The sequence below is a fragment of the Neofelis nebulosa genome, chromosome 3, assembly GCF_028018385.1.
Source record: "Neofelis nebulosa isolate mNeoNeb1 chromosome 3, mNeoNeb1.pri, whole genome shotgun sequence".
Classification (NCBI taxonomy): domain Eukaryota; kingdom Metazoa; phylum Chordata; class Mammalia; order Carnivora; family Felidae; genus Neofelis; species Neofelis nebulosa.
Genome location: NC_080784.1, coordinates 75,614,797 through 75,627,096, shown reverse-complemented (window position 1 = coordinate 75,627,096; position 12,300 = coordinate 75,614,797). Strand labels below are relative to the sequence as shown.

At 40.8% G+C, this 12,300-nt stretch overlaps 1 protein-coding gene and 1 pseudogene across 12 annotated transcripts in view; one reads left to right on the top strand and one right to left on the bottom strand.

Moving 5' to 3' along the window:
- The window catches only part of TRIM2 (tripartite motif containing 2), a 159,771-nt gene that overhangs the window by 93,285 nt on the left and 54,186 nt on the right, over nt 1–12,300 (top strand). For 6 of the 12 annotated variants that reach the window (XR_009259253.1, XM_058721132.1, XM_058721127.1 and 3 more), the window contains exon 2: nt 11,003–11,187. Coding sequence is in view for 10 of the 12 variants with exons in the window: in XM_058721127.1 (XP_058577110.1) it covers nt 11,003–11,187 (185 nt within the window). In the remaining 2 variants the exon portion in view is untranslated. Of the gene's footprint in view, nt 1–806; nt 1,058–11,002; nt 11,188–12,300 lie in introns of those variants that run through there. The other 6 variants (XM_058721134.1, XM_058721126.1, XM_058721133.1 and 3 more) reach the window with 4 other exon arrangements.
- Nucleotides 8,000–8,098, bottom strand: LOC131508216 (U6 spliceosomal RNA; annotated as a pseudogene).

Here is a 12,300-nt window from a genome sequence, read left to right as displayed (position 1 = left end):
ATCAGCCCAGAGCCCGACGCGGGGCTCGAACTCACAGACCGCGAGATCGTGACCTGGCTGAAGTCGGACGCTTAACCGACTGCGCCACCCAGGCGCCCCAAAAGTTTAGTCGTCTAATAGGAAATCAAGGTATATAGGTGTGCAAGGTTTGCCAAGTTTCTCAATCCTTAACTGAAAACGTTCCCATCATCAGAAAAACAGCAGGCTCTGTTCACCCCTGAAGCAAATAAATATACTACATGATTTTTGTCTGAATGATTAGGACCACAAAAAGCAGAGGAATGGCATTTGCATTATTTGACTTGGAGGGACTGTGTTTTATAGACCCTTTTCTGGGTAGATACCAAGAGGGGAAAAGTTAGTTGATGCTTGTTGAACTCGGCTGTTTTGCATATTTATAAGTTTACCTTTGTGTTTTCAAGCTACTTAAAATCTAAGGAAACAGTATGTTTTCCCTAACGAAAGGAAGTGACTGTATGCTCTCACACCCACCGAAAACACTCCTCTAAATTTGAACTGAGGCATCGTATACCTAGTTTTCCTTCTAGGATCTATTCTCACCGCATCCCCCTTTTGCTTATCAGCACACCCCTTTCCGATTTGTAACTCGGTGCCTGTCCGGGCTGCGTGGCGCCGGGAGACGTGCGCCGGGGGCTCTCCCCGGGTTAGCCGCGCGGCCACATTCCGGCGAGGGACCTCCGCGGCCCTGCACGAGAGCGTGGAAACAGCTGACTGCTGACTCAGAGGGGAAAGCAAGCCACCCGCGAATCTCATTGCAGCTCGCTGCTGCATCCCTATCCCATAATCCCTTGCTTGGTTTGCTGCAGTCTTTTCAACAGACGCTGAGTGAGAAAAAGATGTCCTGTAAGATAAAGATTGATTGGTTTGAATACCGAAAGGGGTCTCCCACTTGTTAATGACCCAGAAACATTCCTGCCGACTTTCCTGAGCCTTCTCTCTTTTCCTCCATTTTTCTTCTCTGTTCTGTTCATGAACTGGCACATCACTACATAGAGCAGAAGATATGCTGGGCTTCTGATGATGGCTGCACTGCATGGTAGGGAATTTTAACCAGTTTCTTTGCATGGTGCTTCCAAACTTGGGAGGTTAGCAGAATGTGCATTGTTCTTTTGGATTGCCGCGGAGCTGCAGCGACAGGCTTGGGAGGATTTAATTCTTTGCCTCGTTGATTAGTCTGTCTGCAGAAATGGGTAGGTCCTAAATGTTCTGATTGCTGAGTATTATGCCAGGTGGATAGCTGATTTCTCCTGCTCTCTCTCTGCTCTGGCTTTTTCTTTTTTTCTTTTTCTTTTTTTCTCCCTTCTCTCTCTTGGTGATGCTGCATGCTCTGTAACTATCAGAGGGAGACCCATTCTTTGCTTAAACAAAGGCACCAAATTAACCAGAATAGGGAGTCATGCAAGATTTTCTTTCTTATCAAGTTCCTAATGTGATCTGACTAGATTTTTATCTTTACTAGTCCTCAATTTTAATGTGTATTCAGCTTATTTTAAATAAAATATTTCCCTCCCAGCATTTCTCTGTTGGGTGCGAAGATGGGGATGAAGTATTTAAGTTGCTGGATTCCTTCCTCCATACCCCAGGGTGGAGGAGAATGAACCATTCAACCCTTCCCCCACTCGGTCCTCTGTTGGAGAACCCTGGGGTTGAGTTCCCAGTTACCATTGGAAACCCATTCATTCATAATGCATGATTCGACCCTCTGAATTCTAAATGCCATTGATAATCAGCAAATATGCAGAAAATGATTTGGGCTTTTTTTCTTTTTTAACATTTTTTTTTTTTTTTTTTTTTTGGCCTGCCTTTGAAGTAGACTCAAATCTGGGTGGAGTTCAATGGTAGCTTTACACAGGGGGGAAAAAAATCCTTGGGTTGGACCTTAGATTTGCTTCCTGAAACAGTGGCTACGATTATTCTGACAGCTTTCTCTACTAGTGTGCCCCACCCTTTCATTATTCCTTATTTTGGGAGGATAGGAAAGCAAATAGGAAGGCTATTTATTTTAAGCTAAATATTAAATATTAATAAGTGGATTTCTGAACCAAAAGGTAAAATGGTATCTGTCTTAAGATAGATTCAATATCATTGCTTTAAGGAGCAGATCTGGATTCAAAATGAAGCATTTTAAAAATTATTAGTTTGTTTCTTTGGCTTAGATCGTATTACTGCAGTTTTATTCTTCGTGAATAATTGTTAGAGGTTTTTGTTATTTTTTTAGATTAGAATATGTAAGGAGAGCCATTTGTTTGTCCAGATTCTTCAATTGATTTCTTAAGTATTAGGATTCAGTTCTGCTTAGCGTGAACCTATTTTCTGGTGTCTTTCATTATTTTCAGGCAGACGCTTCAGCAGCCCCGGTCCTAACCGTCTGTTAATGTTAAATAATGCACGCCCCTCCCGAGCGAGCAAGCACACAATGAGAAGTTTCATGTGTGCTGTGGTATGAGAAAGCAGCTTTTTGTTACAGAGACGTTGAGTCGTGGCCTATCCTAAACCTCTAAGTGTTTCTTTCCAGTTTTCTCCTAGAAAGACCCAAGTGATTTGCATTGGAAAGATTAAAATAGGACTGAATGTACAAATGTTCTCTGATACAATGTGCCTGTTTGGAGAAAAAGGAATCCACGATATATATTCCATATATTTTAAAAATGGAGAATAAAATCTATACATATTTTTCACCAGAGTTAATATTATAATCCTGAGATGACTTTTTTTTTTTTTTACTTATATGAAAAAAGATTCGTGGATTTTTTTGCTTGTGAAATAAGCAAAAACACTCATTCTTTGTCTTACTAAAAATTGAAAACGTCCTTCATTTGGATATTTGGAGACATTAATTACTCCAAAGTTATGACTTTCTTGTATCTATCCTTAAGTCGAAGAAATTCTAAATGTGTAGCAATTTTTAAAAATTTAACCTAAGCTTAATTTTTAAGACTCCCTTGTGCTTTTTTTCATCATCTCTCTGATAAAACTAAGACTTTAACAAAACATTTGTATGTATTATTGAAATGTATGGAGGAGAAATACTTTTACACTTTAAAAAATTTGCTGCCAAATTATTTACTCTCATAGGTTTTTTTTCTTTAAAAAATGTGACTGAATTACTTCTAATTACGGCATAATTATAATTTGCACACACCTGTAATTGTTTTTTTGAAAATGTCTGATGCCATCTGTGCCCTTTATTACTTATGTAAGGATTTGAGTGTCAGAATAGAATTTGTCCTATAATGGGGTTGGCTATTAGAGTTCTCTGAATATTATTATTGTGCAGGTTGTCTGAAATGAACAGATCAGGTTTCCTCCTAGAATTTGAAGGTTTAGGTTAAACCAGATACTGAGGGAAAAAATGAGCCCAGTGTAATTATTCAAACAGCACCTTGGAAGGAACCTTAATTACCGCTTTCTGCGTGCTAGTCTTTCTACCCTCTTTTACTTTACCCTCTTCTGCCTTCATGTTCTCAGTCACCTCCGTTCCTCCATTAAGTGCTTTTCATTATTCTTCTTGAAAACTTATTAAGGTACACATTTATTCTAATCAGCAACAGAATTAAATAACGCACTTCCTTTTTTTTTTTTTTTTTTTTATTATTTATTTTTGGGACAGAGAGAGACAGAGCATGAACGGGGGAGGGGCAGAGAGAGAGGGAGACACAGAATCGGAAACAGGCTCCAGGCTCCGAGCCATCGGCCCAGAGCCTGACGCGGGGCTCGAACTCACAGACCGCGAGATCGTGACCTGGCTGAAGTCGGACGCTTAACCGACTGCGCCACCCAGGCGCCCCAAATAACGCACTTCCTATCCACCAGGGACAAAAGGGGATTTGCTGTTACACAGGCCTATGTCTTTTGAAGTTCTGACGTAGAATAAATTTCTCCTCCCCCTTCTTGCTAACCTTGCCCAATTTCCAGAGCTTAGGGCCTTGGCCTTCCTCTGTCTTTTTTGTGGTCCCAGAATATGCAACCTCCTTATAGTCCCAAAGGAAAGCAAGGAAAGAGTCTTGGCAAGGTGATGGATGTGGGGAGAGGAAACCCCACTCATCCTGACTGTCCCAGGGCACTGTGGATGAATGTTAATCAGCCTGACCACTTAACACTCGATCACACAGGCCCAGCTTTCTGTACCTTAGAAAACCCAAAGCAAATCTTAAGAACTGACTTAATTACATTGTAAAAGGCGAGGCTGTCTATGAAGAAGGCAAAGACAAATAGTAATCTATACTAAGAGGTAGAGGAAATAGGCATAAATATTCTAAAGATGAGTTGGGAGCTTGACATAAATCAATTTCCGTGTGGTAAAACCCAGCAACCTTGGGAAGCTGTCATACACTGGACCCTGGAAATGATAAGAACCTTTGGAAAGCTTGGGCACATCCTTGCCTGCAGAGAGAAGTTAAATTGAATGGCTTCTGGAATACACACCCACTCACCCCCAAACACACGCGCTCATGCATGTACTATCAGAAAAGATATTGCATCTGGCCTTCTAATTTACAAAATGGCCCATTTGGGAGGCTTGATTTATCTGGAAATAGGTCACCCTGTTTTAATTTCACTGAAGATTGTCCTCTTTTCTTTCTTCTAGTTAAGTCCTCTGTAACAATGCAAATTCAGTTGCAGGTGAATAAAAATATGCTCATAAATTTTGAAAACTAAAAATACTTTGTTTCTTTAGTCATGTTTTAACCTGTGCCTTGAGCTCTAGGTACCATCTGTCCTGGCAGGTAAAAGATAGAACATTGTGAGTTATAGATAATCCTAATAGTTCGAGATTTTCTTTCTGTAAACGCGCCAGAAAAATTTTTAACTTCTTGGGAAGCTGGTTTTATTTTTTATTTTTATTTTTTAATAATTCAGAATTTACTACTTTCTGTTTTTAAAATGTTATTTATTTTAGAGAGAGGGAGAGGGAGGGGCAAGGAGAGAGAGGGAGACAGAGGATCTGAAGCAGGCTCTCCCAGGCTGAAGCAGAGAGCCGGATGTGGGGCTCGAACTCACAAACCGTGAGATCACCTGAGCTGATGTCAACCACTTAACCGACTGAGCCACGCAGGCACCCTGGGAAGCTGATTTTAGCATGTCTGCGTCGTTGTCATTGGCAGTAAAAATGTAACCATACTAATAAATTAATCCAGCTAAGTGGCCACAAAGAGAAGCAGTAACCCAGGAATGCCATAAAATTAAACAGAAGTGGAATCTAGTGCCTTTAGGATGGTATATAATCAAATATGCTGACTCTTACCCACAAATCACATGTTAAAATTTTATTTTCCAAAGGAATCTTGACCTGTTTCCCGACCGTGTTTCCTAGCCTAGCCAACAAGTTTTCACCCAACTCTCTCCCCTTCTCAAGCAGAGTGCTTTCAATTTGTCTTTTGTCTTCTACCCTCCCTTCCTGCTCTTCCCCCTCTGGTGTCAGCAATAAAAAGTTTGGATAATTATCTGATCTAAATGGTATACTCTGGGGTGGGAATTGTGGTCTCAACCCTAGAATTGTGGACCCAGGCATTTTCCTTTTGTTTCTTCTCCTCTCAAGTTCTTCTTTTCCACTTGGTTGTCATTTCCACCAAGTTCTAGGGGATTTGAGGACGTGAGCCAGGAAAAATACCAGAGGTGACGTGAGGGAAGAAATGCTAGGTTGGGGGGTTTGCAAGGATTTTGTTACATGCGTATTGAATTGTTGTTACAAAAGCTGTTTAGTGGGCACGCCCCACTAATGAGGAATTTTTATGTCAACTTTCTTAGACTTTGTATTTCCGCGCACATGTGTCCTCAGTAGTTCTCAATTCCCGTTCTGCCTTTGTGAGTGTGTTTAAGTATGTCACTGAATATTTACCCTCTGGCTGACGGCTTGTGTTGCTAAAGATTAGACGATCACGTGGGAAGGCAGGTAATGTCTGATGTCAAATGAAAACATTCACATGACTGATGACAACCATGCTGTTTATTGTGTACTGAGTCAGCCAGTGCCGCTTTTTTCTGCTACTGGGACTGAGTCCATTCCCATGTTATACTTTATTTGCTCAGTTCATTCAAAGAAATAATGAGTGTCTATCATGTACGAGGCACAGTTCTAGCTGCTGCAATCCTTGCCTTCGTGAATCTTACATCCTAGAGAGGTGGGGAGGAGACAATATGCAAGATAAACACATTACATACTATATCAGAAAGTGACTGTTGCTACAGAGACAGAGAGCAAGGACGGGAGATAGCAAGTGCTGGGGGTTGGGGGGCAAGTTTCAATTGTAACCAGAATGGTCAGATTGAGAAGGTGCTATTGAACAGAGAGGTAGAGAGGAGGACCAAACCCCTCTTGTAAGCAGTATTGCTGTTGGTTTTCCACTGACAAGGAGCCTCAGCCAGTCTCCCCACATAGCGAGAGCTCTCATAGCTAGTTAATGTCAACAGCACCCTAATGTTGGCTATTTATGTAGTTTTAAAATGGCCCTTCTTAGAGCGCCTGGGTGGCTCGGTCAGTTAAGAGCCCAACTCTTGATTTTGGCTCAGGTTATGATCTCATGGTTCATGAGATCGAGCCCCAAGTTGGGCTCTGTACTGACAACGTGGAGCCTGTTTGGGATTCTCTCTCTTTCTCTCTCTCTGCCCCTCCCCCACTTGCTCTCTCAAAATAAATAAATAAGCTAAAAAAATTTTTTTTTAAAAAATGGCTCTTCTTGCCATCCCTTCTCTGTCATTTCCTCTGTGTTGGCCTTTTGTCGGTATGTAGAGTGCTAGTTCCTGCATCCAAGAGGATTCGGGTTCCTTCAGAGATGAAGCCCATTCCATGCATGCTTGTAGGCGCTCCTGTCCAGAAATTGGTTTTGCATATCTCCAGGAGAAGAGTAGTTCTATATGCTGATCTCTTTCACTATCATGTGCTTATTTCTGCTGGTCATGTGAGTAAGAAGGATCTCTGACACTTCAGAAACCAAGATGGAGAAAGGAGAACAACCGAGAATCTAAATAAGTATTTATTGCTCTTCTAATCAAAGCAACCAGAAACTGTGGTAGTGCCCGGACACTTTAAAGGCTGTATACATTTTATGTATGTTCCTCGCGGCGTATTCAGACTGATGGAAAGCTTCCTGTGGTGCTTGTTAGCACATTCTGTGCCTCCATTTTTCTCGGTACTTTATCCCTTTAGGAGTAGTCAAATTGTCTTTCTATTGTGGGTATCCAGTTATATTCAAGGAATGATCATTACCCTGGCAAAGTCTCGGTTTGGGGATCTTTGGGGCTTGGAAGCCTTTTGTGTTGATTCTAAGAGTCCTAAAAATCCAGATGTCTTCAACAGGTCACTTGTGACAGATCTGTAATATTGTCATGCTTTTAAATTAGTGTTAATGAGTCAACTTAATTTACCATATAAATTAACAATACTAACAAAGACTTACTCCCACCCACTTCAATAATTATCATAAAATTAGAGTGAAATATTTTCATTTCAGCATCAGAACATAATGATGTGAGCTCAAGAAATTTCATTTATTCAAATCATACCATTTGATTAAAACAAATGGTTTCTCCTTGCCCAAACCCTAAAACTCTAAGGTTAAAAAAAAAAAAAAAAAAAGTGAAATCAATGCAATGTTTTCTCTGTACTTTTCTCAATACTCAGCATGACTGATTATTTCAAAGGGGCATATGAAATTTTTCAAAAGCTATTCAAATTAAAATTATTTTTAACTTATTTTAACTGAAAAGTTCAATATAATTTTTTAAAAAGTTATTTGTTTGTATTAGAGATAGAGAAAGAGTGTGAGCAGGGGAGAGTGGCAGAGGGGGAGGGGGAGAGAGAGAGACAGAGAGGGAGAATCTTAAGCAGGCTCTGTACTCAACTTGGAGCCCTGATGCGGGACTGGATCCCACGACCCTGAGATCAGGGGTCTCAGCCAAAATGACCTGAGCCAAAATCAAGAGTCATATGCTCATCAACTGAGCCACCCAGGTGCCCCTTAGATATAATTGAAAATGTATATATATGGAACACATCATGAATTTTTGTGTCATCCTTGCTCAGGGGCTGGGCCAATCTTCTGTATCATTTCAATTTTAGTGCTGCTGAAGTGAGCACTCCATAATTTTTATCACACACACACACACACACACACACAGACACACACACACACAAAGTGTTAATCTTGTTTAAGATTAGGTATCAGATAAAGCAGAAGACTTGAAATCTGAGCTTTCTGATTCACTGATTTTACTGGGTGACCTTGAGCAAGTCATTTAAACCCTCGGTTTTGGTTTCCTTATCTTAAAGACAGACAAATCCATTCCTTCCCTTTTCTGATGTCATGGGGATGTGGTTAAGAAAAGCAGATGATATGCCAATACTTTGAGCTCCTGAGAGATGAGCCACATTTAATCAATGAATATCATTCTCTACTCTAGTTCTTTAGGGAGACATTCTAGGAAAGAGAGAGCAGATAGTGCTGGCTAATTAGATATGTCACACTCACGCTGTTTTAACTAATGCAGCGAGTTCTGTTCAGATGTGACACTCGTGTATAGTAGGTTCTTTCACAATGTTCTGTCTGTTTATGAATCATGCTCTGGGATATGGGTGTGTCCTATATGTAACTATACTCAATTATGTATAACTAGTAGAATTTTTAAAATGTTTATGTATTTATTTTGAGAGACAGTACACACATGCAGGTGAGGGGGGGGAGAGAGAGAGAGAGAGAGAGAGAGAGAGAGAGAGAGATGGAGAGAGCGCAGAACCCGACTTGGGGCTCAATCTCACAGACTGTGAGGTCATGATCTGAGTTGAGTTCAAGAGTCAGATGCTCCATCTACTGAACCACCCAGGTTCCCCGATAGGATTTTCTTATTACAAGTTGACATACTTTTTAAAAATGTGGTGAACTGGTGGGGAGAGAGAAGAACTATCATTCATGTTTGAAAAGAATTTCTATTAAAAAGTGTAGAATTGTTGATTCTGTAAATATGGTATTTCCCAGCTTCAAACACAGGTCCCAGGCCAAGTTAAAATATTATATATAAACCAAGCTTTTATAGTACATACAGCCTTCTTAAAGCACACGGTCAAGGGAGATGTGGTGGTTTAAGGAGTGAACAGGCTATGGGTTTTGCATTCTGACAAGCTTCTTAACTGAGCCAAGGTTTTCAAAAATCTGTGGAATGAGAATAATATTACTTCCTGCCTAGGGTCATATTGAAAATTAGCAAATTTTTTTTGTAAAGAGTGTTTCTGTTGGGAACTGGGGGGCTGTAGACACCTTACCAAATATTTAGAAAATTAAGAAGTGAATTTTAGCTTAACCTTGGTTTACCCTTTTGGAATAGAAGCCAGATGTTCTTCAAGGTGGTAAATGAAGCTGTGTTTTATGTTGTAATTTTACCCTCCCTTGGAGGCCCTCTGCATTTTTCTCTCTTGCCCTCTTCTAATTCTCTTTTTCTGGCACGATTCCTGACATTTTGAAACCTTCTCTGAACTAATTAATTTCACCAGGTCCCTCAGATTCCCACACATGAATACCAACAGACATTTCTTAAAATGTTAGGAATTATCTGCCTTTGTCCCTGCTCTGTGGCAAATACATTTTAGCATAGAATCTATAAACCTTTAGTTCTGAAGAGAACACTCTGAACCACATACAAAGGTCTTAATAAAAAGTTCTAATTATTCTGGAGCACCTGGGTGGCTCAGTCGATTAAACGTCCGACTTCAGCTCAGGTCGTGATCTCATAGGCGGTGAGTTTGAGCTCCACGTTGGGCTCTGTGCTGACAGCTTGGAGCCTAACTTGGATTTTGTGTCTCCCTCTTTCTCTGCCCCTTTTCCCACTCATGTTCCTTCTCTCTCTCTCTCTCTCTCTCAAAAATAAATAAATATTTAAAAAATTTTAAACAAGTTCTAATTATTCCATCCTTGCATGTTAACAGTATGTAGGGGAGGGAAAACTTTTCTCAACACACTTCAATTCTGTTCCTGAAGACTGCAAATTAAACTGACAAAAGACAGATTATCAAGAGAAAAGGATGTACACATTTTACTGGTAGTTTATTTTTCCAACATAATATATAATATTCTAAGTTTATTAATTTAATATTTTTAATTTTACATGCATGGGAGCTTCACAGAAAAGAAATGAAAACCCAGAGAGGCAGTTGGACCTGGGGGCTTATATACTGTTTTAACAAAGGATGACAAATGGTGGAGAAATGGCTAGATAAAGGAAAAGGAGGTTTAGGGACAGTAAATTGTAGGAAAGTGACCAGGAAATGTATGGTCCATAAGGGTTGTTGAGTAAGATTTGTTATGTAGACTCCTCTCCCATGCTATCTCTGGTGATAATTAAGAGTCTCCTCTTTTTGGTATGGGAGAGTGGGGCACCTTTACAAATGAAAATTTCCTTTGAAAATGGGAAATCGATGCCCTGCTTTTGAGCAGGGGGGAGAGGACAGAATGCCCCTCGCCAACCACCAGCTGCCTTACCGTGTCTGCTGTTTCTCAAGTGCCTCCAGCTCAAAAATAATCCTTATGCCAAGATGGCACATTTTGGAGTGACATTTTGATCCCCTTCAAGTACAATAGTTGGGAAACCATTTTATCTTAGTAAGACTGTTCTATTTGATATAGATTATACTTTTATAAGACTGTAGGTATAGAATCAAATAGAGTCATAAATGAAGGCATGAACAGGCAGAGCTGTATAAGTATTTGGCCCCTCAGTTACCCTTGCTTGCAAAGCCAGCAGGCATGCCTCTTTGTGCAACATACGTCTTCTAATTTGTTTTGTTTGCATGGTGAACATGTGATCATTTTATTGATTTACAAAATAAACAGGCATTTCACTGTATGCCTCATCCAGCATTGAGGGTTGGTTATGGTCATTTTGAGGTCACTGGCATGGAATTCTACCTGTATTCATAACACGGTGTCTGTAGTGAATGAACCAATGATTGATTTGCACTTACAAGTTATTATATATTTTTCCTGTCTGACAGCAGCAGCGTGCAGGGTCAAAGACAGCCGGCCTCCCATGTCAGTGGTCTAGGATGGCCAGTGAAGCCACCAACATCCCAAGTCCTGTGGTGCGCCAGATTGACAAGCAGTTTCTGATTTGCAGTATATGCCTGGAACGGTACAAGAATCCCAAGGTTCTCCCCTGTCTGCACACTTTCTGCGAGAGGTAAGCCTCCTTTGTGCTCAGAGAAGATAGTTTCACAGACTGATCTCGTCTAGCTTACCAAGGGGTTCTTTCCAGAATTGTCCAGTTACCTATGGGAGACAATAACTCTTTTGTGCTTATGATAGATATCTAGAAACATAATCATGAGTTGCCAATAATTTACTCTATTTTATTATTTTTTAAAAAATTTTTTAATGTTTTTATTTATTTTTGAGACAGAGAGAGACAGAGCATGAGCAGGGGAGGAGCAGAGAGAGAGGGAGACACAGAATCGAAAGCAGGCTCCAGGCTCTGAGCTGTCAGCACAGAGACCAATGTGGGGCTCGAACTCACGAACAGTGAGATCATGACCTGAGCCGAAGTCGGACGCCCAACCGACTGAGCCACCCAGGCGCCCCTAATTTACTCTATTTTAAATAACTACAAGTGAGAGAAAGCAATCTAGTAGCTACTGATTCATTCCCACAGGACATAGAACATTAAATATTTTAGGATTTAAAAAATGTTTTAATTTCTCCCTTGTTTTTCGTCAATTTTTGCCAACCACAGTTCCTTCATACAGTATCTTTGGTGAGGGCCAATTAAAAATCTATTATGGGGCACCTGGGTGGCTCAGTTGGTTGAGCATCTGATTTTGGCTCAGGTCACGATCTCGTGGTTTGTGGGTTCAAGCCCCACATCGGGCTCTGTGCTGACAGCTCAGAGCCTGGAGCCTGCTTCGGGTTCTGTGTCTCCCTCTCTCTCTCTGTCCCTCTCCTGCCCACATTCTGCCTTTCTCTCTCTCAAAAATAAACAAACATTAAAACAAATTTTTTTTATCTATTATCTTCTCCCATACAACAAACACATGAGGTAAAATACCTTAGTTAAAAGGGAGAGCTTCCTCTCAAAGATACGTCAGAAGTGGGGCACCTGGGTGGCTCAGTCGGTTGAGCGTCCAACTTCGGCTCAGGTCATGATCTCACATTCTGTGAGTTCGAACACCGCGTCAGGCTCTGTGCTGACAGCTCAGAGCTTGGAGCCTGCTTCAGATTCTGTGTCTCCCTCTCTCTCTGCCCCTTCCCTGCTCACGCTCTGTCTCTCTTGCTCTTAAAAATAAATAAACATGAAAAA